The sequence below is a fragment of the Aureobasidium subglaciale genome (genome assembly GCF_000721755.1).
Source record: "Aureobasidium subglaciale EXF-2481 unplaced genomic scaffold scaffold_0, whole genome shotgun sequence".
Classification (NCBI taxonomy): domain Eukaryota; kingdom Fungi; phylum Ascomycota; class Dothideomycetes; order Dothideales; family Saccotheciaceae; genus Aureobasidium; species Aureobasidium subglaciale.
In genome coordinates, this window is record NW_013566995.1 from 1,138,199 (window position 1) to 1,162,442 (window position 24,244).

Genomic DNA, 24,244 nt, shown 5'->3' on the forward strand with positions numbered 1-24,244 from the left:
CCGATACAGAACAACCTCCAGCCCGAAGATGCCCTACTCCATTCCTTGTGTTCGTTGCGGTGCACCTTTGAGCGGTAGCACTTCCGATTATCAAAGACACATGTCGTCTCATCAGGCTGGTCCTAACAAGGCTCCCACTCTGCCTTCTATCTCCACTCATCACAGCCCTTCACCTACTGAACGTGTTCTCGACGGGATTCACCACATCCCGCCTGCTGACCCTGCTACAGGCTCTATTCCCCACAGCTCTTATCATCCTACATCCATCGGCAATTCCCCAAACCCTTCAGCCAGCGGTTCGTCTACATTCTCCTCTCCGACTCATTTCCTCCGCAATGCGCCTTCCTTGACTCTCGTCAACGCTACTATTGATAGGCCTACTACTCGTGTTGCTGAAGCTCATTTTGCTCATGCTCGCGGACGTGCTGCTAACCGTGTTGCCAAAGTCCAAGCTGCTAGGGGTCATGCTCCACGCCCATGTGCTACTCGTGCTCGTTTGGCGAGGTCTCGTGCTCGTGCTGCTCTCAATCAACACCTCACGGCCCCGCCTCCTGGAACACCTAGACCTACTCCTCCAGCCACGTCTTCCCCTCTTGCAACAGCTGTACCCGCTGCTGTTCGCGCCAAGAACAAGAGAAAGAGAAGTGAGCCTGGTACTCGACCTAAGAATAAGCGCGCTTGTGGAGAATCTGCCTATGGTGATGGTAACGCTACTCCTAGCTTCGACATTGTGGCTTTTGCTGGTCCTGTTGATCAGTTCAACTCTCTCATCATTTGCAGCTCTCCACTCACTCCTTCTCTCGTCGATCAGTTGAATTCTCTCGAGATTTGATTGGCAGCACTGCTCTTAAGCACTGGATGCTTCTCCTGCTAAGCACTGGATGCTTCTCCTGCTAAGCACTGGATGCTTCTCCTGCTAAGCACTGGATGCTTCTCCTGCTAAGCACTGGATGCTTCTCCTGCTAAGCACTGGATGCTTCATCACTCCTCCTCCTCCTCCTCCTCCTCCTCCTCCTCCTCCTCCTAAGCACTGGATGCTTCAGTAAATTTCTGATACCCGAATTCCCTACTTCTGTCCAGCGTTCCTTCGTTTTTCAAGATTTCTGTTTTGAAATTTCGGAAAGGTCTGCTATCCCCAATCCTCTTTCTCTATCCTCAGGAGTTCTGCTTTGGTTGTAACTTTCTTCTGGGTTGTGTTTGGATCTCGTATCAAAACTAACAAAATGAAAAAAAACATGTTTGTTTCCTTGATAAAAAACGACAATTCCTCATTCCATTTTTATACGTGGTCACTTTTTCCCGCCCTTTTTTCTTCTTTTTGTGATTGTTGTGATTGTTTTTTGCGTAGTGATGTTGTGTATATGTTGTCTTGATTTTCGTGTTTGGGTTTTAAAAAATAAACATGTCTAAAGGTATACGATCTTTGTTGTGAACATTGTATCGTGTCGGAGGATTGAGAAAATGTATGCAGCTCTTTAAAGAATGATCACTGTAGATGGCAAATAACTGCTTTCCTATGACAGTGGAAAACATGGTGACTGCTTTTTGTAAATGACTATCCTGTCAATTTTCTAATCCTGGGTATCTCTTCAATGGCTGTAAGAAAGGTGCAGGTACTTCCAAACAATCTGGAAGAATCTACACCAGAGGTGACGACGATGATAATGTCGGATGCACTGTGTCCACGCGTTGCAAATTTCCTGATACGTGACATTAGGACGAGCGCTGAAATGTCATGAACCTAGCCATCTTTTCTGTTAGTGACTTGAAATATCGACCATGGGACGTAAAGCAACTGCATAGTATGTGAGTCTTTTGAGCAAATTGCCTTCGTTCGGGGCAACATCGAGGACAGCCTTGAGGATCTCGATATTCCTTGGCCTTCATTTCACCTGTGCTAACGAGCTCATGGTTCTATTGACATCAAGTGACTTGAATGATAGTGAGCGATAGGTTCTGGACCCTCCTTCAGCCCCTCTCTATCGATGAAAACACCACGATCTATGCTCGAAGGCCACAACTTCCCATCTACCGATTTCTAATTGCGACCAAACATAACCCTCAGCAGCCTCAGGTGTCGGGAATGTCACATTCAAGGAAAGAGCAATTGAACATGTCTGTGCATGCAAACTTGATAGATAGATTGCTCATACCTAAATCTCAAACAAAGAAGAAGAAAAACAAATGCAACATCATGAGCGTGTTTGTATGCCATCCTGGAAGAACAATCCCTTTTCCCGCTATGCTAAATGGTTTGGAAAAACAAAAGGTGGTACAGTTAAGGAGAGTCGTGATCGTTTAGAGTCGGAATGCAGAGAAACACAGACTAGGAAACCCCAGTCTCGCAGTAACATATGTACACAGCAACAAAGGCTGGCAGATCTTTTTCTTCGTACATTTCTTTCTTCGTAAAGTGGGATGGGTCGTGCGTCTTAGAGCATGTAGGCAAGACCGAGGGCGCCACCTACAACGGCAAGAGCGCCCATTTGTGCGCGGGATCCACTGGCAGCTCCGGACTGGAGGCTGGGGTCGCCAGAGGCAGTGGGGGTGCTGCCACGATCAGATGAGGCAGTAGCAGACTGTGCACCACCAACCACGGCAAGCGAGGTGATGGTAGCGGCTTGGCCGTTGGCGAGGGTGGTTGTCATCAGGACAAGCGAGCTGATTCTACCACCACCAGGAGTGTAGGTGGTAATGAAAGTCGAACCTCTGGCATCAGTGGTAGTGATGACGGCACCACGTGTAGCACCGGAGAGAACGACGCTGGCACCGGATTGATCGGTGGTGGTCACGACGTCTGACTGGCTTGTACGGCGAGTATTGCCACTAGCCTCAGGTGCATCAACCGAAGAGACAACATCACCATTACCGTCAACAGCAATGCTGGCAACGGCTGATGTTGTCGAGACGGTTGAGCCACGCGAGTTTGTGGTGAGAACGACAACACCAGGGAAGCGAGCAGAAGTGGTTACGGTAGCACCTCTGGAGTTTGTAGTGGTGTAAGTCTGCTCGACACTGACAGATGCAGACTGCTGGAAAGCCGAAGTGGTTTCGAGCACGGTGCTTCCCTGGCTGTTAGTGCTTGACACGACGACCGGGACAAGGACGCCAGACGCAGTCGTAGCCGGAGTGGACGAAGTAGAAGCAGCGATCTGACGGGTTGCAGTAGCTGAAGACTGGACGGTACTTCCCTCAGAGTTAGTGGTGGTGATGGGCACAACAGTAGGTTCGATGGAGCTGGCTGCAAAGCTTTCGGCGGAAGAAACAGCTGCAGAGCTCTGGGAGGATGCGGCGGATGACGATTGGGTCGAGGACGCTGCTGATGAGGATGCTACAACGGATGAGCTACGGCCAGGAGAAGAAACCGCGGAAGATGAAGCAGAAGAAACATCAGAGGCAGAGAACGAAGCAGAAGACTGTGCCGCGGAGGAGGACACGGCAACAGAAGAATCAGAGGTCTGCTGGGAGGAGGCAGAACTCTGGGCGGAAGAGGAGGCCTCGGAAGATGAGGGCTGCGAGGAAGAAACAACAGTCGAGCGGGAAGAAGCAGGTACAACAGTATCCGAGAGCGACGCAGAGGAAGCAGAAGCAGACGCAGAAGAAGCGAACGAGGGGTCAGCACTGCTCTCACCTCCTGTAGTGCTCGAAGGAGCCACGGACGATTCAATGGTCGAAGAAGGGGCCGAAGTTTCGGTGGTCAACGAGACCGAAGTCGTGCTGGCGTCGGTGACAATGACAGCATCGGTGCTGGTCGAGGACGCAGCTTCAGACGAGGTGGTAGATGGGACGGCGATAACAGTTGTGTTGTCGGCACTGTTGTCCTGTCTCTTACGCAACTCCGCTCGGACTGCAACATCGTGCTTTGCAATCTCGATGAGACGCGAAGCCAGCGATGGGTTGTCCTTGTGGATATGCTCCATTGCCCTGTGGTCTGCCTCGAAGACACCGGCTTGGTACTTTCCTCCAAGGTGTCCAGACAATGCGGCGTGAATCGACTCCTCGGGCAGGTGGCCTAGCAGCTGCTTGAATCCACCAACATCTGGTGTGTTCACTTGGTATTCTGCAAAGTCGGCCAGCGCAAGGCCAGTGACCTGGAGACCAGCAACCAGGAGGGACCGGATCGAAGGCATCGTGTCAAGATACAATGCCTTTGTGTGCTGTAGAGAGAAGCTTCACAACCTTATGGGGGGGAAACGCGTTAGAAGAGGAGTTGGACAAGTGAGACAAACTCGACGGATACGTACAGGATCAGCTACTGTGTATAGGCGAATGTGTGGCTGACTATATAGCTAGTCCAAAACAAGTAGGACTTGTCTGCTGACTGAGCCGTTTCTTCGTCTTGAAGCTGCTTGTTCAACGACTGTCGTTGCAACGGCGATAAGTAAGAATTGGTTAAAGACGCCTATGAGAAGCGAATGTGAGAAGATATGTCGACGAAGACGTGTGCTGCAGGCGCGGAAGGATATGAAGGACAAAAGTTCTTGGGACGGCACACGATGGAAGCCGTCGAACCTTGAATCCTGCTCGGATCGTGGCCGACGAAGCCTCGACGAACTTGGCACCTATGACGGTCACGATCGACGGCTGGCATGCGGTTTGAACGACTCCGCGCCAACCATTCATTGGGCAGTGCAACCCAAAAATAAAGCTGTTCTCTCACCATGTGCTGACTCCTCACTGTTCGCCACCCAGCTATACCACTCTCTAACAGTATATTTACATGAAGCATAGAGTCTGAGAATGATCGCAAAAGTCAGTCCACTCCACCAACGCGTACGCCTTTTTGGCTTGAGCACGGCTACCCGTCTATCCGTCGCCCAACGCATCCGCTGGACATGACGTTAGCCGCGTCGTTTTCCTGCCGTTCGTGCAGCAAGACTTGATCCACGTCGACTGACTCTGTAAGCACTGGCTTGCAGGCCGTCTGATCCTCCACACGAAACACGCGACAAAGGATCCAAGATTCCAAGCAAGCCTTCAAGCTTTCGATCACGTACATCAGTTGGGGTTGCTCGTGCCTTGGCCTGGATCATTGACTCTCAAATCTACTCCACTTGTACGTGATGGTTTCGCTGTTGCAAGTGGGGTCTTGTCTGCATTGCCTTGGTCCATTGTTCGATGGGCATGCTGACGCGAGTACGCTTACCTCGTAAACCCCGTAAGAGACGTCTCGATGGCCGCGATCCTGTGCTGTTCGCTTCTGATTCGTACACTCTTCCTGTTACTGAATGTACACCTTTCGTCCTTTCCCAGTCATCGAATTAATAGCTCCGAGGTCCGCGGGATTTCACTCTTGGTCGAGAATACACTCTTGGTGCTTCAAATGTACTCCGAGTACCTCTATGAATAGTCCACCTTGCATGCTGTGCCCTGCAAACTTAGAAAGCAAATCGCGCATTGTCGGCCTTTGATCCCGCAACGTGTTCAGCCATTCACAAGAAAACATAGGAAGTGGATGACAACAAAGTGCTTTATGCCATGGAAGGAACCTATGAAGACTGACTGAATTAAGTAGAAAGTGTAACAATTTTTGCGCGCCGCAGAGATGAAACAGCCTGTCCTCTGCGCCTCTTTCTTCTGTCCAAGTTGAGAAATCCTTCGCACCACGACGCCGTTTCTTGCTGACTTGCAAGTGATCTATTATGACCAGGAGTTTCCGCCGATTAGACACCCATCTCTCTCGTACAGAACAACCTAAGTTTGAGTACTTGAGTTAGGATCAAATCCTTGCGTCGGCTTCGATGTGGTGCCCTCAGCAAACACTGACTCAATATTTGCTGGTTGTTGGCCAGTTTGTGCTCGCACCTCGCTGACTGCCAAGGGAGTAGGGTAGGTAGCGATGTTGTCAGATTGTCCAGGCGACTGCGGATCAACAATCGCCAAAGGTGAGGCGCCATGCACGTTGGCAGTGCTTGTCTCTGGAATCGTCCGCTGTGCTATGGGGGATCGCTGTCTTGACAGTTCGAAGCTCTTCCCTCTACTTGCCGACGCATTAAGACTTTGTCTCGAGCTGTTGTTCTCCTCTTTCAGCACTTTGATGGGCGATCTCGCCCTTCTTTCTGCTTCGCGTTCCTTGCGCTCGTTCAGCTTGCTCCTTATCCAACTCATCGGGCCCTTCTTGTTATCACTGTCCGACAACACAGATTCGGGATCAGACATTACGTGACTGTCCTGCTGGAAGCTGAGTCGCGGCTGTCCACCACTTGAGCTACTGATAGTGGACTTGCTCTGATCTGCGCTGTTCATGGTACCAATATTTGAGTTGGTGCGAGCATGATCTTGACCCTCTCGCGTCTCTGCTTGTCTTGAAAACCTCCAGCGGCGCTTTCTCTCTGGTTTCTCAGAAGATGACTGAAACTGGTCAGGATGGTCCACATCAGAGGCATCAGTGACGTCCGTAGAATGGAAGGAGTGTGCCGGCGATACTGTAGGTCTGAGTGTAGCATCTGTTTCAGTACGCTGCGGGGTCATGAACCGAGGTGATGTCTGCGCTGTGGCATATGCAGAACGATCGTGGCCGTATTCATGAGCATTTTCCACAGGTCTTGAGTCGAAGCTTGGAGTGGGTGGAGAAGCGAAATAGTCGTTGAGTGTTTCTGGTTCATCTTGCAGCGAGTGGGCAGAGCTTTGGGCACTCGAGAGGGCACTTCCAGGTATACGCTTCTTCTGCAGCTTATTAGGCTTGCGACCATCTCTTCTTTCGCTATCACTGCCACCAGGCGAAGGCTTGAGGAAGTCCAAGATGGCACGAGAAGGGGTACCTGAAGGGGAACGCGCGGCGGGATTAGATCTACGATCGCCAGGCACACTCACGTTGAGAGGTGCCGTGCTGGACTGAGTGTACTCTCTCTGTAGGAGTCCCATCGTCTCAGTACCATAGGTAGCCAGAGGAGTTGTTGCCTCGCTAGAGGACGCCGAGATAATCTCCGGCGCAGAAGGCACGGGCAAGGCAGATTGGGAAATTGAAGGAGACACAGATGCGGGTCCTGGGAATGCCATGATCGGGATGGGAGCGATGGGCGTGCGATCCTCAGAAATGGTGCTGTCAACAGGTGAGGTGGTGTCGATCACAGTTGGGAGAGGACTATAACCAGAGCCAGAACCAGGGCTAGGAGTCGGTGGCTCGGAGCTCTTCTCACGACGGAAGTGTGGAGATGTACCCGACTTTGACGGAACAGTATTGCTACGGTGAACACCTCCAGAATTGGCAGGACTTCCGAGGGTGGGCGTAACATGGCCTTGGGGGTGGGCAGAGCGCTTGGAAGCTCTTGACGAAACCGAGACATTTCTACGAAGATTACCGAACAAGCGAACACTATCCGCACCGGCACTAGCGTTGGAGGATGAGCGGCCGAGAAGGGTCTTTGATCGTGCAGGGGTCAGAGGCGATCCAGGGATTTTGGGAGAGGGAGCGCCGCTTTGAACCTCCTTGACCGTCTTCTCGTCAGCAGCGGTGCCGTGCATTCCAATCAGGAAAGAGTCCTGGTTCTCAATGAGGAAGATCAAAACATCCTGACTGAGACGGTACTCGGGAGGAGCCATATCGTGTTGGGGATGCGACAGAAGGCCAGGCTGGAAGATGGCAGCAAGGTTGGGGGTGGTCATTTTGTTGAGGTCCGACTTGGAAGCGAAGACGGCAAGGAGGTCGAGGATGTACAACAGGAGCTGACGGTTCAGAGGAGGAAGTTCGGTGATGAGGCTTTGGTAGACACGAATGGCTTTGGTGGGGTCAAAGTGGCCGATGTTGGGAGCTTGCATATCCATGGAGCCGACGGCTTGCGCTTGGTGGTTCTTGAGCGGGTCGCGGAAACGTTCGTAAAACTCGAGAGGGATGATTGGTTCGGGCAACTGGTTGAAGTATCGGCGGAGGATGTTGGCGGCATCGTGGACGGTGTAGCCGCTCCAGTCGAGGCCCTTTCCGTAGCGGTCGGGAGAATCAAACGCGTTGCGCAGCTCCTTGATGCGCTTCTCGGAGCCACTCAGACGGAAGATGCCCTCCACATCGGTAGCTGTGTCTGCGATTAGCGCATTGTGCATGGTCTGGTGTCATGGGCTTGACGTACCCTTCTCTTTCAGATAGACGCCGCATTTGGCGACGACGATAGGGACGTAGCCGTAGATGTAGCTCTGGCCTTGTTCGTTGAACAGCGAGATGGCGACATTGGCGTAACGGATGCTGGTCTGGAGAGGGATGCCGAAGATGCCTTGGGGAGCTGCGCGACAAGCAACGGATTAGCATGTGGAGTGGACGGCGTGGGATTGCGCAAACAAGCGGGCACGCTCTTACCCTTCTCTTCTTGCACTCTCTGCGGCGTGGCTCGCTTGAAGTTCTTCCACCACGACGTCAGATCGCGCTTCGACTGGACGGCCTCGGCGGAGGAAGCACTCGTCGCCGGCGCGGATGGTGCTGCCAGGGTCGCGCCTGGATGCCCGCCGGACGGCATGCTCGGCGCTGGTGTTATTTATGCAGGCCCGCCGTCTTGCTGCTTGGGTAGCTCTGGCCGGGCTGAAATCAATAGCAACCGATGTGAATGTTCGCGGAGGTTATGGTTATGTATGTACAGGAGAGCAGAGACGAGCCAACGACGACGTCGAAGCACTGACTTGGCGGCACGCTGACTTCGGCCTGATTGAGACTGCACAAGGGCGGGCGTTGACAGGGGAGAGGTGCTTGCTTGCCTGCCTGCAATGCATACATGGACAAAACATCCGGCCACCACTAACAACCCTGGTCGCTACCTCGCCAGATCACCCAACTGCAATACACACAGTAATGACGCGCCCTAGCAAAAGCAGGTTTGTACCGGCTGAATTGCTTGTCGCCGACTTTATGAGTAGATTGACTATGCTTGGCGCGCCAGCCACCCATACCGCATCGCAGACGCCAGTCCCTCTGTTTGCAGCATTCTGGAGTAGTGCTGTCCAGACTGTGGAGTAGATGCGGAGCAGATGGCTGTGGTGGTCGGGGCCTTGGACACTATATACGACTTAATCTGCCTGCTGATGACGGCTGTGTTGATTGCACGAGAGCATCTGTTTATTTATAGTCCTCTTCAACGGCCATGCCATTGGATGCTGCGCCGCTATCGTGGAAGCTGTATGGCATCACCAAACTGCTGGTCCGAGTAGCGGAAATGTTACCTGACGCATCAAGGCCACGCGAGAATGAGGTCGGTCCATCTGCAAAACATCTCCTAACAATATGCAATTGTCTCGCAACTCACAGATGGTCATGTAAATAACAATTCGAGCGGTCAAGAAGGCGGGCTTGGGGGAGCTGCATGAAAGTCGGTCGTGACGCTCGGAAAGGTCCGCACGTGCATGCGGATTGAGCTTCCCGCCGTCGGTCTTGCAGCTTCGTGACCAAGAAAGACGGAAAGAATCATTGGCGCTCTGTATTAACGACACCACTTTTTTCTTAGACAACCTACCCAATACTCACAAATTTCCACAATGGACGGGTACGCGACGCTCACATGCGCTTTGCCAGGAATCGCCTCTGACTTGTAGCATAGTCTCAACCCCAACGAGCAGCGCGAACTCGCCATGCGCATGGAGAAGAAGCAGATGACACAGTTCATGAACGTATGATCTTATCTCCACCGACCTCGCGCCAACCTTGCCATCCGCTGAACTACTCCTGCAGATGTACAGCAACCTTGTCCAGCGTTGCTTCGAGCACTGCGTCGATGACTTCACCTCGGCCAAGCTCTCATCCAAGGAGGAGGGTTGCACCATGCGCTGCGTCGACAAGTTCATCAAGGGCTCTGAGCGTCTTGGGCAGAGATTCCAGGAGCAGAACGCCGCCATGGCTCAGTCTGGAAGCCTCATGCGATAAACCCGCCATCGCAACTTTCAACTCTTCTACAACATCGACACCACCCATCACCCATATCTCAGCCACGCCGACACTGCGTCCGAGCAGTCTGTACAAAATAGAATGAAGGATTACGAACTTGAGCTGCGGTCTCAGATGACTGCGAAGATCTACTATGCTGGGTGCCAGCGAGGACACACACAGTGGTCTTGAGATACATGCTTCCTGATATGTGAAAGCACCAGGAACTTCCTTCTGGACTACCCAAAGTCACGACGAGAATCAAAACATAAATTTCTACTCATGTTCATGCTCATGCTCGTGCTCGTGCTCGTGCTCGTGATGTGCTTCTCTCTGTTTCCCTTTCCCGTGGTGCACATTATGATGGTATTACTATAATGCCGTATACCAAGTGCAGAGGTTTTGTTCGCAATCTCCCTGTGATCGCGTGAAGTGAGTTGCAGCAATTGTGCCTCAAAATTGTTCTTGACATTATTTTTGTTACGTGTGTGACGGCGATGATGCAGTCGAAGCTTTGCTCTCCACACTTTTTGCCTACGAGAGATCAGACGCCTCTCAGGCACTCGCACACCACCATACAACATCATACAACCACAATGTCTGGAAACGCCCAAGGATTGTTGCAGCCTCAGATCTTTGAGAGCTTGCAAAGGAAGATTGACGAAGAGACCGAAGTGAGAGAGGTAAACCGAATCAAACGATTTTCTACAACCACAATGCTGTATTAACATGTGCCTCAGTCCATTCGCGAGATTGTGCAGACACTCGAGAAGCAGGGTCAACATCTTTCCATCTGGCTAAAACACCGTGTACTAATATGCATCAGATCGATCGACCCAGGCTGTCCTCTCCCGTGCACATTCGTCAAGTAACAACGAGCGTCAGTGCCACTCATTTACTGACGGTATGCATTTTTGCCTAACCTCTAGCCAGTTCCTGCGGTCGTTTCTTCTGCTCAAGAGTCTATCAACAAGGAAGTCGATTCTATTGCCAAGCTCTCTGCTGCTGCATCGAAGTATCCTTACTACAAGTACAATGGCATGTGGACAAGACATGTACAAGACGCTGTAAGTTTTGCATTTTTCTCGGAGAATCCTATCTCTTCCTTGTAGAAAAGATCTAACGACTTACAGTCTTTCTCAATTTTACTGTGCGGATTCCTCGGCGGCTTCTCCAACGTTGGATCGGGATCTCAGGATGGTCGCCTCTTGACCATCGAGGAGGTTGGCCAAATCATGAACAGTGAGAAGACCAGGGTCTTGCTCACAACGAGAAATCTAACCATGAAGTAGTCCCCGTCAACGTCAAGGACAGAGACGTCTTCCACCTGACCATTGAGGAATACCTCCAGTCATTGATCTCCTTGATTGACGAGCTGGTAAGTCAGATTGGAGTTGTGTCGAAGCGCGAGTATGCTGACGTATGGCCAGGCTCGTCTTGCTCGCAACAGCGTTACTCAGGGTGACTATTCGCGTCCCGTGCACATTGCGAAGTTCATCAAGGACGTCCATGCTGGATTCCAAATCTTGAATCTCAAGAACGACTCTCTTCGCAAGAGATCTGATGGTATCAAATACCGTGTCAAGGAGGTTGAGGATGTCGTCTATGATCTCAGCCTTAGAGGCCTCACTCCCAAGGAGTAAGTGACTTAACTATCAGCTGGCTATAGTGCGGACCTCCTGGACTGTGAAAATTCCTCATAGGGTCATGCACGCGAGACCCCAAAAGTTAGCCATATACTACCAACATTACAGTGTAGAGCCTCATTCCATCTGCTTCCAACTCTTTTTGCAACGGGAAAGTATGCACGCGCCTTCACAGCGGTTCCGTTGCCTGGCAAAATATCGCTGGACTCTTATCAAAGACCATCATCTACACGACCTATGAACTACACAATCTCGCAAATAATCAATTGTTGGTTCTTGATTGTGATAAACATGCCCATGTTTCAAAGTCCCTCGGTCAAATATGAGATCTTGCCAATTGGTTGTGATTGGCCTAATCTATGTCTTCTGTCAAGCCAAGTCTTTTCTATTTATGATCAGACCCTCCCGTATTCGGCTGAAGTGAAAGGAGATGCTATGACGAAGCCAAGCAACGATCATTGCTCGTCCGTTGTTCGTGCATGCTCGTGCTCTACTGACGCACGAGGCGAGGAAGAGATTGTGCCCTAGCATTCGAGTAAATGATCTCTGCGACAGGTAGGATCTTGCATCTGGAAGACTCTCTGTTCCATGCCACATGTGGCATTTTGTAACACCTCGTCCTCCAAATCTACCAGGCTACGCTCGGCTGTAAGGACATCCGTTTTTAGGGCCAGAGCGCAATAGAATCCGGGGCCGCCGTTCTCCAAGATCAGAGTTTCGTCGTCTTTTCGCCCAGCGACGTAGAAGCTCAGAGTCAAGTGGTGTGGCTCACTCGTATTAGGGGCGAGAGAGGGCAGCTTCTGGTTTCTTTCCTTCTTTCTGTTTCATATCCATACCCCTCACGGCCCTTGTTCATGGACCCATCTTTCGTTATCTCATAGGCACATTTGTAATAATCTTCTCTCCTGGCATCAACATTGGTAATAGCAATTTCACGAAACACGGCACATACACTACGCGCACCGCCGGTCATGCGCTTCCAGACCGCCGCGCTCAGCGCTCCTCTCCTTGAGTTCGCCGCATCTCAAGACTCCTCTGGCATGGCAAATTCGGGATTCCAAACAGAACGATTACAACGACGGGAAGAGAATACGACGACCATACCACTGCCCATCAATGTGGCACCATCGCAATACTGGGACGGTGCAGACGGACCATGGTACAGCTACGCATGTTGATTTACCAGAGGGACTCAGACTGATGGCGTGACAGGTCTTCGTTTCCCCTACAAATCGGCGCACCGGCGCAGAACATCCGAGCATTCATTTCGACGAACGGATACACAACATGGGCCAACAGTCCGAAAGATTCACTGTGTCAAGATAGTACGGAAACCTCATGCAAAGATGCGCGGGGAGGGTACTTTCTAACCAATGGATCTATAACCTGGGTTCCCAACTCAATCTTTGAACTTGGACTACAGAACGAGATGAATCTAGGATTAGACTCTAATGCCAACTATGGCTTCGATACTGTCACATTAGGATGGCAAGGTCAGGGTCTGCCTACAGTAAAGCACAGCACAATTGCAAGTATGGACACCTACGATTTCTGGGTCAACATCTTTGGTATCAACCCTTTGCCGGCCAACTTTACGACCTATACGGATCCTCAGCCGAGTTTCTTGACTCAGTTGAAGAGGAACAACACAATTCCGAGTTTGAGCTGGGGTTATACTGCTGGAAACCAATATCGTAAGTGGGTGAAGCCTTGCATGGCACAGGATGCTAACGATATTAGGCTTTTCTGGTGTTTATGGAAGTCTCGTCCTCGGTGGTTACGACCAGTCGAAGTTTGAGCCCACTAACATGACAATTCCCTTTGGTGCCGACATCTCGAGGGATCTTCTGGTTGGAGTTCAGTCCATCACAACCGGAAGCGCTGGATTGTCAAACTCATCTGACGCTTTCTACGCCATGATCGATTCGACAGTTCCTTACATGTACTTGCCAGAGTCTGTCTGCACAGCTTTCGAGAATGCATTTGGACTTGTATACGACGAATTCTACGATCTGTACCTGGTTAACGATACTTTGCATGACAGCCTGAAGGCTTTGAACAAGTCCATCACACTTACTCTAGGCCAGTCAACCTCGGGAGGACAAACTGTCGACATCACCTTGCCCTACGCAGCAATGGATCTGCAAATTTCATACCCTTACGTCGCCAACGCAACACGTTACTTCCCTCTCAAACGCGGTGCGAACAGTACTCAATACACTCTGGGTCGTGCCTTCTTGCAAGAAGCGTATGTTGTAGCAGACTACGAACGCCGCAACTTCACAGTCGCTCCTTGTGCCTGGGAACAGAACGCGGCAACTGAACTGCGAACAATTTTTTCTCCAGACAGTGGATTTACTCTAGACGATGGATCTGGCAAAAGCGGTATCAGTGGAGGTGCTATCGCCGGTATCGTGATTGGTGTTCTCGCAATCATCGCGATCCTTCTCGGAGCACTATGGTTCATGCGCCGCAAGAAGCAACAAAAGAAGAGCGCAGCCGTCGAACTGGAAGCCAAATCACTCGCCGCTGCACAAAGTTCTGAACCATCGTCGCCATTCAAGGAGGATCCTCATGCAGGCGTTAGCACACCTACTGGAGGCGAATTGGACGGCTCAAGGCAAGTCCACGAGATTGCTGGTGCGAGCAAGCCCAACGCAACCGAGATGGATGCACCATGGCGAGGCGAGCTGGATGCCTCTGGTAGCCATCATGAGTTCTACGGAAAGTTACCGCAAAACACCTTTGAGATGGAGGGCAACAACGAGCCCATCTTCGAGATGGATGCCACAGCGACGCAATTGCACGAATTGGAACCTGATACAAGGCGTCAAAGCTGGGATTCTGGTGATGATAGAGGTGATGAGAAGAGGTATCTGCAGATGCAAGGATACTGATTGTAGATTCTGATTTCTGTTTTTGTTCATGATTTGGCATATGATAGTTCGTATGGCGTTGATATGATGGAGGGCTGATGCTATGTATCGCGTTATATCAAGGGATGATTTTTGTGGATATGGGAAATGGGAATCTTGATGAGATATTGTAAATAAATAGCGTACCGAATGTACATGCTCACGTCAACAATTCCTTGAGTCCCTTGTAAGCAGCTGGTGAATCGACTCCACGAGTAGCTTAGTGTTGATGTTAGGACCTAGCATACCTAATACGTGATCACAGAGCAAGGTCACAGCGATAGAAGACGGTGAAGGGGATTGTTTTGCGGAAAAGGATGAATTGCTGGGATATCTAATACGACTTCCAATGCATCCATCACATAGATTCCCTCAAAAAAGGACGGAACTTTTCTTCAACCACTTGATATTTTCATAAAAAGCGAAAAGTTTACTCGTCATCCTCCTCCTCGTTCTCGCCAACGACGTTGTAGAAGCGGAGCTCGTAGACACCCTTGGAGGTGGAGACGACGCGGAGCCAGTCACGGAGCTGCTGCTTCTTGAGGAACTTCTTTGTCAGGTACTTGAGGTAGCGACCGGAGAACTCCTGGTGGGCAACGACCTCGATCTTGCCGTCGTTGAGGTTGGTGACGGTGATGCGCTCGCCGAGGTTTCCGGTGGTACCGTCAACCTTGATGCGGGACTGGAGGAAGGTGGTGAAGGCAGAAGGGTCGAAGATCTTGTCGTTGGTGGGCTGGGAAGCGTTGATGATGAACTGTGTCGGGCAGACGTAAGTATTTCATGCGCCAATGTGCAGTGGAATTGAACATGATGGCAATCATCAGTCAGAGTCAACATACCTTCTTGGTGACCTTCTGGGACTTCTTAGCACCCTTGGTGGCGGTGGGCTTCTACATTTTTCAAATCTCAGCCTACTGTCTTCTCATGCAAGAACAGCAAAGCGGTTTTGGATTTCAATCACATACGGTGGCAGCAACCATTTTGACGGTGTTGATTTGTCGTTGGGGGGTTGGAGGGACGAGGAGTTGTAGTGGGCGCAAAGAGATGAATATCCTACGCTTGAAGAAAGGAAGAAAAGCAGGACCCGTCGCTGGTGCGCTTTCACATATCGCTTTTTCGCGCCAGAGAGGGAAAATCGGGTCTGTGCGCCGGAGGAGGTTCGCTTAGCGGCTGATCCCGAACTTGGTATTCGACTTGATCTGTTGCCAGTCGACCACCAACGACCGGACGGTCATGATGGAATCTTTTCACAAACGCTGTCACTTCTCCAGCCTCATGTCAGCGGATACCTGGAGTTCGTTCGACATCTTCACGTCGAAATGTGCATGAAAACCCGAGACCTTGAAGCTTCACTCGTTACCTTACCAGTCTCCACCAGGGAGACCAGCGAAAGCACTTCATGCTGAACTTCGGCTCTCTCATCTTCAACATGCTTCCTCGTGGATTATCTATATTTCACGGGATACTACAGCCTAATGGCTCGACACCGCAAGCCACCTGGTCTTGGTAGCGAAGAGGACACCTCCTTAGTTTTCATTGCGTATCTGGCTCGGCGCCGGATCGTAAAGAAGACTACACGCCTCTTGCAACTCGCAACCTTCGCTGCTGATAAGATGCAAGTCATGGCACTCTGCGAGAACTCGAGAGTATCCAGCTCTGTTTAGTCCTGAGGGCTGTCGAGATGCAAGCAGTCCTCAACAGGTCTCACGAGTCACGTTCGAGAGCTCCGGATCATCGAGCCCTATCAACAGACGCACGAATTGCGCAGTTTCGTTTCTTCTTTTTCTTTTCGGATAACTTGGGGACAGTAAGCAGCGATGCTTTGGTACTTCCCGGCATACAACTACAATGGAGTAGTAAAGTCAGGCCCATGTGCTGGTTGCGTGGGGAAGAACTGGTTAAACTGTGGGTCAAACTTTGTGCAAAATGCTTGCGACTTCAATCGTCGCTTTTGGCTTCTGAAGCAGCTAACCAACCAATCAGCCAACAACCAGGACAGGGAGCAACAAGGTATTTTATATTAGCTACAATTTCTTCTGTCTCTTCAATGTTCATATCATAGGGGAGAATAAGGACTCCACGTACAGACTAGCTAAGTTTTCTTGGGGATGAGCAAAAAACATGTTTGGGCACCTCCACAACTTGAATCAGCTTCAAAGCAACATTCATACAAGACCTCCATACACACTGGCATCTGCTAGGCTCTTGGATACCTGATCGATCATACAAGTAATGATCAGGATGTGCAGAGCGATCTCTTGATATGTTAGTATAAGAAAGGCAGTAGAGCATATCCAATTGTTCCCCTCAAACAGGACTGGAACATGCTGAAACTGCCTCAAGAGAGCAGCGGCTGATAGGGCATGAGTACTTGTTCCAGCACAAGAATCACTGTAATACTGCTTCACTGGTCAGGAGTGAATCTGACCCTTGAGCTTGTGCCTCTCACTTCTCATTCTCACCTTTCACTTCCAATCCTCACATCTCACTTCCAATACTCCGGTCCTTCACCCTGACCTCCCAATGGAAGCTTCCGGCCATAGTGCACAGGCCTCGCTTATGTAAGCCACTCGTCCTCCGAGCCCTATATAACCCTCCTCCTCCTTGCAACCTCTGTTCGTAATCATACTTACCTTTTTGGGAGCACAGCGATCAAGCAGGCTGGCGCTCTGAAGAGACTTCGTGCATTGCACAGCGCGCAGAAGACTCTTCATGGATGTCCTTCGGGGCCTCTACCAGAGCAATTTTTGATATCAAACACCTTGTGTGTCTCTACCTTTTCATTGAATGATTGGCTTTTCTAGCTGGTCTTTGAAGAAGAGCTTGTTTGTTGTGATGCAGTTGACTGCTGTATCGTGCCGGATGAAATGAGTATCTGGCGTTTGTTATGACCCTTAAGTCGACGAAGCTTTACGCGTCCCCTACCTGCACATATTCCAAGCACCACACGGCTATCAAGTGATGAGCAGTGAGTGCTGTCTACTTGTCTGCTGGCCAACTGATCTACACATCCTATCTCTGTGTGGATAATCGTGATATCATGTGTATTCTGCGAGGCTGCGAGGCTGCGTTCAAGCCTCGATGGTGAGCGACGTCGATGGAGGTAATCCTCACCTATTCATGGTCTTGCTCTCTTCCACGTACGTTCTGTAGCCAGGTATCTATTCTGTAGCTAGTCATCTATCGTCTACTCAAGTTTAAAAGCCATCACACGCTGCCTCAAGCATCTATCTCATGTTGCTGTAGCGTCATCGCAGCAGTCGCGACCGAGCTGCCCGCCAAAGCATCCCCACACACCACCTTCGAACCTGGCATGCTTCACGCCAGCCATGCCGTCGTCAGAGTACACATCCGCAGGCGGTGGGCTCAAGCTCAAGGGCGCGAAAAATGCCGGCATAGAAAAAAAGCGCAAGAAGAAGTCGTCCAAGTCATCAGCAGCCGTCGCAGGCGCAGCTTCGTCCAAAGACACCACGCCCGCCAGAGACGCCGTCAACCCGGAGGACACGACAGATCTGGAGCAAAGAGAAAAGAACAAGGATCAAAGTCTCATTCCAGATGATGGAAAGACGGAATATGAGAGACGACATGAAGAGACAAGACGCAAACGCGTAAGTATTCTGATACTACAAGTGGTTCTGCACGGCTTGCTGATGAGAATACAGCTCGAGGAAAAGTTGATGCGCGAAGGTGTCAAGACTCACAAAGAGCGCGTTGAAGAGCTGAACAAATACCTCTCGACTCTGAGTGAGCACCACGACATGCCTCGCATCGGCCCTGGATAACACTGTTCTTGCGCCCGCTGGCTTCTTGCCCAGCTACTTCAAACCTCGGTCGACAATTTCATCATCGACCACGGCACGCCGATGCATCAACATTCTGTCGTTCATATCGCCTCGTCTCCACGCAATAGCTCGCATGTACGCTATCCAAGCACGCAGATGCGATCGCTCGCTCATCCCACCTGGGTAGCAGTAACCAACAATGTTCATTGGATGAATTGCGCAGGATTCGAGCTCCACTCCAGAGCAGCGCGAGAAAAATAACAGAAGAGTTGGAATACAATCATCACAGCATAGGCTGGACACCACACATCGAATATCTCCTATGAGCCTGCAATTCTATTCGTCATGTTCAAGACCACCCAGAGTCTTTGTCTATTCTCCATCCCTACAACATCTGCAAGTGTGATGAGACGCAAGAGTCACGAATCTCTCACTCCACAACTGTTCGACGTAGCAGTGCCTCGAAGACGTTTTCGCTCTGAGCGCGATGGATACCTTGCGTGACCTTTTCATTTTCTCAAATGTCGCAGCTCACCCAGTCAGCGAGCTCAGAAAGTGAAATCACAAACCGTAACATCCTTGTACGTGACTCCCCTCGTGGCATGGGATTAGTATCTAACTTGAAGAGGAAGTATGCAAAGAATGACAGTTTAGACATGTTCGGAAAACCAGGCAGGTGGGGAGACCCTGACGTCAGTGAGAAGTAGCACTCCATTCGAGAGACACAATTGAAGATGATCACGAAACACAGACGGATACTTCAAGAAGGATAGAGGCTTATTATTGTGAGTGTTCAGGGAGACTAATTCATCCATGTAACAATGGGGAAATCGCTCAGGTGTTGACATCAGCATGTCCAATTTTGCCCATCCATCTTCAAGCACAAATACCAAGAGACGCATGACTCTTTGCTTGCTCGTACAAACAGTCCACGTAGGTTTGAGGTTCTCTAGTCTGCACCGTTGCTGAAGCTCCTGCCGTGACTTGCGGAGTCCGATTGCGCAACTCCAGTCCAGACTTTGGAACACCCTCGATGACTGTATCCGTCGTTGCAAGGATACCACCCCATGGCTGAGAATGCCAGATTGTGGAGTCGATGGATCCTCTTCTTGCTTCCACATGTCCGCTTTCAAGCCAAGAGTCTTGTTTCAGTACACCACTATCGTCTGAACATGCCGAGCGCGTTCGGCTCATCTTCCGAGACCTGACGCGCTGCTCCTCCGAGCGAACAGATTCGTCGTGCTTTGTGAGCAGAGGTCCAAATTCAGCATGTACCTCTCTTCGGATCCGCCCATGATCGTTACACCCTGGATAGTAGTGCTGTCGCATCCTCATAAGATCCCAATTGGCGAGCGTAAGGCCAGCAGGGAGTTTGCGGGCTGGTTGGTGTATGTCCACCAATCTAGTGAAGCCAAACACCATCGTCATACCATCTCTCTGCGCTCTGGAAGCACCATAGCGCAAGGTGATGGGTTCTGCACAGAATGCAAGATCCATGAACCAACGTTCCCCCACTTTGGTAGCTAGTGAAGCTAATGCGGTGCGGAGCATGATGAAGAACGCCTTTTCTTCGTCGTCATCAAGGGTATTCCAGTTCTGCTCCTTCAGCTTGACATGCCAGATGAGCTTCTCGGCTGTCCAGCCATTGTATCGATTGAGCCACTCCAGCTGCTGTGAGTTCATGTTGTACGGAGAGACCTGGACATCTGGCAGCTCATCTTGTCTGTCTATCGGTACAAGCACCCGGAAGCTATCCCGTATGCGAGCAAGAGCAGCGAAGCAGACAAAGTAGGTACCTTGTTTCGGAGGAGAGGGCACGCTGATTCTGTATGCAAAATTCTGTATGCGCTGCATCTGTACGCCCAAGAGACCAATCGAAATCTGCATTGTGTTTGCGATAGCGCCTTCCACTCGGCATAACGGAGCGAATCTGAAGCCGTTCGAGGTATAATGATCCAGCTCAGGAGGTGACAGTCTGCGAGTGTAGAACAGTAGTTGACCTTTCTCAAAGATTGTCGAAGGTTGAGTACCGCCGTTATCCAGGGCCTTAATACCGTTCTGATACGCTGTCAAGAGACCCGTACCCAAGACCTGATCATAGAGAGGGCCAAGACCGTCCACAAGAGGGATCTGTAGTTGTTCAGCGAGATCTGCTGCGGCCACGCAATATCCTTCTCGAAACAAGACTGTTGAGTCGTGATAGCTCTCCTCATCGTAGACGCTATTCCGACTCGATGATACTGTGTTTGTTCCCGCGTAGAGAGTCGTCCTTTGGAGATGAGCTCGCATCTTAGGAATCAGGTCGACAATACTTGCCCAGTCATTACTCACTTTCCAGATCCAGAACCAGACAGGATGGTGTATACCAAAGTGATCATCGAATTTCTAGACAAGTCAGACCTGAAAAAGAGCATGATTGATGACCCCGACTTACTTGAAGCACAAAACGTTTGGCAATTCTTTGTGAAGGTAGGGTGCCCTCATTTGTAACCATGATATTACCATGTTCGTCGAAATAGGCGCTGAATGTGGTCAGTAAAGAGAAATCGATGGGTTAAAGATCTAAAGATACCATGCTAGCATCATATGCTGAGCTCTGTTCGCAAGGACTGAATTTCGGTATCGAACGTAGAAGAGGATGGCGAGACAAGATATGGAAGCCACAAAGCACTACTGACTGTTAGCTAGCCGATCAAACATAAGATAATTCCGATGCTTACCATGGTGGCTGCCACAATTACTGGGGTGTTTCTTGCATCAGGTTCTGCTTCTGACGGTATACTCTTGAGCTGATATTGGCAACCTACGGATGCTGTAAAGTGCATCCCACAGACTCCGACTGCAAGGAGAAGCGCGCAAATACAACGCTTCCAGCAAACACTGATCCACCTTTCTTTGAAATAGAAGAACAACGCAAGAGCAACTGTCGAGTCTCCGACAGCGATAATGCAAGCGGCAACGATGTAACGTCTCGGATAGATCAATGTGTAGTTTGATGCTCCAAGATTTCCAACATAGTGCATGGAAACGATGGAAAGTCCAGCCATCAATCCACATGCAACGTCGAGGAGTCTTCGTAGGACAAAAGAACATATGTTGATCTCCGCGATCTGGAAGGCCACCGTCAAACCGAGGATTGGTAGCACGCACGATAGACCAGTATACGCAGGACTGTAGACGAGCTGTAGTCGTCTCTCGCCATTTCCTAAAGCGATTGAACGATTTCCAATAAAGTGCATACACCAAATTCCGATAAGACCCATGCTCAGCGAACAAGCGAAAAGATGTACCCTGATCCGAGTCAGCATCTGGAGAAACCACAAGAGAGATGTAGCGCACCTGCTCATGAGTGACTTGCCTAAACGTTTCCGTTGAAGCAGTTCGATTGTCAACAAGGTACCACTAAGGCTGGCAAAAAATGATGCAACGATAAAGCCTGGCATGAAGTGCCACCTTACCATGTCGCCTGGCACGTAGCGAATGACATCGTCAACAGTTTCAGGGGATAAGGCCATTGGTTGCCTGTTGTCCAGAGCGATTATTCGTGGCGGCGACATCCAAGACTATGATAGATCGAAGGCGGGTAGACCAGGCGACATGAGCTCTGGACGAGCCCCGAGGTGAATGGTTGGATGTAAGTGACCGTGGTAGGCAAGTACCGGTACTTGCACGTCAATTGTGGTGGAGATTATATCCCCAAAGAATTATAGGCTTGTCAAAGTAACACTCTCAAGGGAGCGGACAACAATCGCAGTATGGTCGATGGAAATACTCGGTATCCAAAGGAACGTAGTGCAGCTTGGACACGTTCTTAGTATGTACAAGAGCAGCGGAAACGACGGTAGCTGGGAAAGCCGAAGATTATATCGTTCGCGCAAAATCCTATGTGCCCAGGATGAAGAATTGTGCGACAAAAAGGCGCACGGTAAGTAGGTAGGGATTGATGTCGGCGGCTTCGAACCATTTGAATATTTCAGAAGGCGTTCACACCACTAGTTATTGACCGGGATGGTGCATGACGACTTTGGCGACTGCATCCTAGCGAGCCAATTGGCAAGACAAACAGAGTGACTGCACATGGAAGGTGCGTCTGCGACAGAAATTCTCAACGCGAGGAACAGTTCCCTATGCTGTGCAACTCGACGAAACATGCTAATGAATATTGCGTGAATTAGCCACCAGATGCTCATCTGGTAAACTGCTCGATTCACAACACATGTCGCAGCGATATGTCAGCTATTCTGAGCGAATAAGTGTGAATGCTGCGACCATACAGTGTCTTCAAGAACTCTCTGGCTGGGCTTGCAAAGCTCTGGTTCGCGCCGGGTTTTGGCGCGAATGAAGGCCTTGCATCGAGTGGCCCAGATGGGAGACCAAGTTCGGGAAGTGGAAGCCACAAGATGCAACTTTCGATTGCGTACAGATGATCGGCATGACAAGGGCCCCACCTTCTGCCATTTTCGGGTGCTGCAACGCCTCGAATTTAGGACCGTCCATCGAGAATATAAATGTACTCAGGTGTCAAGACTTGAAGACAGATATGTCACAAACAGAGCGCGGCTCAACATGGCTCGTCCAGAGACTTCAAGACGTCTATCATACAATGATCGTACTTATACATACATGAGATGGCAGCTGCCAAAGAGACTATTGAGCCTCGTCTTCGTACCATCCGAGATAATGAGCGAGGTATTCTCCGGTAAGGCCAAGAGTGATGGCGCCGCCAGTCATCCAGCATCCACTTCTGAACCACCACCAGCAGTTCTTTACACTGCTCAATTGAACTCTCCAAATCATGTTCGCAGTGGTGAGCAGAGCACCTCCACAAGTGCCAATGTAGAAGATCGGACCAGCCCCAATAGCAGCCCCAGCGGCAGCCAGTAACGTAGCGTGGCTAACAGCGAGACCACTGAGAACTGCCTTTGTATTCTTCTCATGACGAAGAGCGATTGACTTGATGCCGGCCTTTGCGTCATCTTTGATGTCCTGATGCGCGTAGATCATATCGTATAGGATGGTCCAAGCAATATTCGAGGCATACAGACAAGCCGCAGCAGTGAGTGCATTGTGGTTTGACAAGAGATCAACGCCCAAAGCAGGGAACCCCATAATGGCACCCCAGGAGAAAGTGAGACCAAGCACGGCTTGAGGGTAGTTGGTGATGCGCTTAGCGAGTGGGTATGTTGATACCAGCAGCAAAGAGGGCGTGGCATAGAAAAAGCACTCGAACGGGAACTGTAAGAGCACAGCCAAGCCGGTCAAGAGTTGGCAACCGGTGTAAATGATTGCAGCCTCTGGAGAAATGGCGCCACGGGCAATGGGCCTAAGCCGAGTACGAGCGACTTTAGGATCCAAGTTGCGGTCCCACAGATCATTGATGGTACATCCTGCACCGCGCATGACGAGAGCACCTGTAGCAAAAAGAGCAGAGGTAGCCAGTACTGTCGAGGGCGCGGTGATGGGTGAAGCTAGCGGAGCAGCAAGGAGCGTGCTGAAGACACAGGGAAAAAGCAGATAGTAAGTGCCCACTGGCTTGTCGATGCGGATCAATTCGGCGTATGGCACAAACGAGGCAGGCAAGTAGGAGAGGAAGCCTGAGTTCGGAGGCTCGTAGCGGACAGGCGGCGGAGTATGGTCTATATTGGCTTCATGTTGAAGTATAGAGGCGCTGTGATCAGTCGACTTGGGCGTCAATGATGTGGTTGAGGAATACGCCGTCACATAGCGTGTGTTGTGGTTTAAGAGATTCTGTCGCCTTGATGCAGGGAGGCCAGAGCAACGAGTATACAGAGAAGAAATCGGTCGAGATAAACTTGGAGGGATGGCACGCCTGATGCCCACTTGGGAGACCATCCGGGAACACAACATGACTTTAACAGTAGGAGAGCAAGAAAAAACCGGGCACCTAGCTCAACATACAAAGTCAAAGATCGGTTGACCAGAGCAGCTGCACCTACTGAATGAGTCTAGATCTGACTGGGGAAAGAGAGTGGTCAGTACCCGCTGAGACACAGATGGAAGAAAAATGAGTGGTATACAAGCAGTGAAAGGAAAAGTGGATTT

The 24,244-nt window shown here is 50.5% G+C and overlaps 10 protein-coding genes across 10 annotated transcripts; 5 read left to right on the forward strand and 5 right to left on the reverse strand.

The window, feature by feature from the left end:
• Positions 1-28: 28 nt before the first annotated feature.
• Positions 29-832, forward strand: AUEXF2481DRAFT_442 (uncharacterized protein; the record flags this gene model as incomplete). The annotated part of the gene is made up of 1 exon (XM_013493494.1): positions 29-832. One exon carries the CDS (start codon positions 29-31, stop codon positions 830-832), a length of 804 nt encoding a protein of 267 aa, XP_013348948.1.
• A 1,976-nt stretch (positions 833-2,808) lies between these two features.
• AUEXF2481DRAFT_140829 (uncharacterized protein) lies at positions 2,809-4,298 on the reverse strand. Its single transcript, XM_013493566.1, has 3 exons — positions 4,245-4,298; positions 3,632-4,179; positions 2,809-3,186 (listed from the first exon to the last, which is right to left on the reverse strand). Exons 2-3 carry the CDS (start codon positions 4,128-4,130, stop codon positions 2,969-2,971), a joined length of 717 nt encoding a protein of 238 aa, XP_013349020.1. The 5' UTR covers positions 4,131-4,179; positions 4,245-4,298; the 3' UTR covers positions 2,809-2,968.
• A 1,396-nt stretch (positions 4,299-5,694) lies between these two features.
• AUEXF2481DRAFT_444 (uncharacterized protein) lies at positions 5,695-8,444 on the reverse strand (the record flags this gene model as incomplete). Its single annotated transcript, XM_013493496.1, has 3 exons — positions 5,695-8,009; positions 8,064-8,213; positions 8,288-8,444. The coding sequence occupies 3 exons, from the start codon at positions 8,442-8,444 to the stop codon at positions 5,695-5,697; spliced, it is 2,622 nt and encodes an 873-aa protein (XP_013348950.1).
• A 1,202-nt stretch (positions 8,445-9,646) lies between these two features.
• Positions 9,647-9,838, forward strand: AUEXF2481DRAFT_34736 (uncharacterized protein; the record flags this gene model as incomplete). Its single annotated transcript, XM_013493567.1, has 1 exon — positions 9,647-9,838. One exon carries the CDS (start codon positions 9,647-9,649, stop codon positions 9,836-9,838), a length of 192 nt encoding a protein of 63 aa, XP_013349021.1.
• Positions 9,839-10,364: 526 nt separating this feature from the next.
• On the forward strand, positions 10,365-11,855 carry AUEXF2481DRAFT_34737 (uncharacterized protein). The gene is made up of 7 exons (XM_013493569.1): positions 10,365-10,521; positions 10,579-10,615; positions 10,665-10,718; positions 10,772-10,905; positions 10,972-11,080; positions 11,131-11,216; positions 11,269-11,855. Exons 1-7 carry the CDS (start codon positions 10,435-10,437, stop codon positions 11,479-11,481), a joined length of 720 nt encoding a protein of 239 aa, XP_013349023.1. The 5' UTR covers positions 10,365-10,434; the 3' UTR covers positions 11,482-11,855.
• A 600-nt stretch (positions 11,856-12,455) lies between these two features.
• On the forward strand, positions 12,456-14,381 carry AUEXF2481DRAFT_24842 (uncharacterized protein; the record flags this gene model as incomplete). Its single annotated transcript, XM_013493570.1, has 3 exons — positions 12,456-12,643; positions 12,697-13,178; positions 13,225-14,381. The coding sequence occupies 3 exons, from the start codon at positions 12,456-12,458 to the stop codon at positions 14,379-14,381; spliced, it is 1,827 nt and encodes a 608-aa protein (XP_013349024.1).
• Positions 14,382-14,829: 448 nt separating this feature from the next.
• Positions 14,830-15,456, reverse strand: AUEXF2481DRAFT_75591 (uncharacterized protein; the record flags this gene model as incomplete). The annotated part of the gene is made up of 3 exons (XM_013493571.1): positions 15,365-15,456; positions 15,239-15,289; positions 14,830-15,153 (listed from the first exon to the last, which is right to left on the reverse strand). Exons 1-3 carry the CDS (start codon positions 15,377-15,379, stop codon positions 14,830-14,832), a joined length of 390 nt encoding a protein of 129 aa, XP_013349025.1. The 5' UTR covers positions 15,380-15,456.
• Positions 15,457-17,728: 2,272 nt separating this feature from the next.
• AUEXF2481DRAFT_24844 (uncharacterized protein) lies at positions 17,729-18,181 on the forward strand (the record flags this gene model as incomplete). The annotated part of the gene is made up of 2 exons (XM_013493572.1): positions 17,729-18,007; positions 18,062-18,181. The coding sequence occupies 2 exons, from the start codon at positions 17,729-17,731 to the stop codon at positions 18,179-18,181; spliced, it is 399 nt and encodes a 132-aa protein (XP_013349026.1).
• An 876-nt stretch (positions 18,182-19,057) lies between these two features.
• On the reverse strand, positions 19,058-21,696 carry AUEXF2481DRAFT_450 (uncharacterized protein; the record flags this gene model as incomplete). Its single annotated transcript, XM_013493500.1, has 5 exons — positions 19,058-20,566; positions 20,616-20,703; positions 20,754-20,851; positions 20,902-21,472; positions 21,521-21,696. The coding sequence occupies 5 exons, from the start codon at positions 21,694-21,696 to the stop codon at positions 19,058-19,060; spliced, it is 2,442 nt and encodes an 813-aa protein (XP_013348954.1).
• Positions 21,697-22,527: 831 nt separating this feature from the next.
• Positions 22,528-24,224, reverse strand: AUEXF2481DRAFT_34742 (uncharacterized protein). The gene has a single exon (XM_013493573.1). It carries the CDS (start codon positions 24,032-24,034, stop codon positions 22,829-22,831), a length of 1,206 nt encoding a protein of 401 aa, XP_013349027.1. The 5' UTR covers positions 24,035-24,224; the 3' UTR covers positions 22,528-22,828.
• Positions 24,225-24,244: the final 20 nt, after the last annotated feature.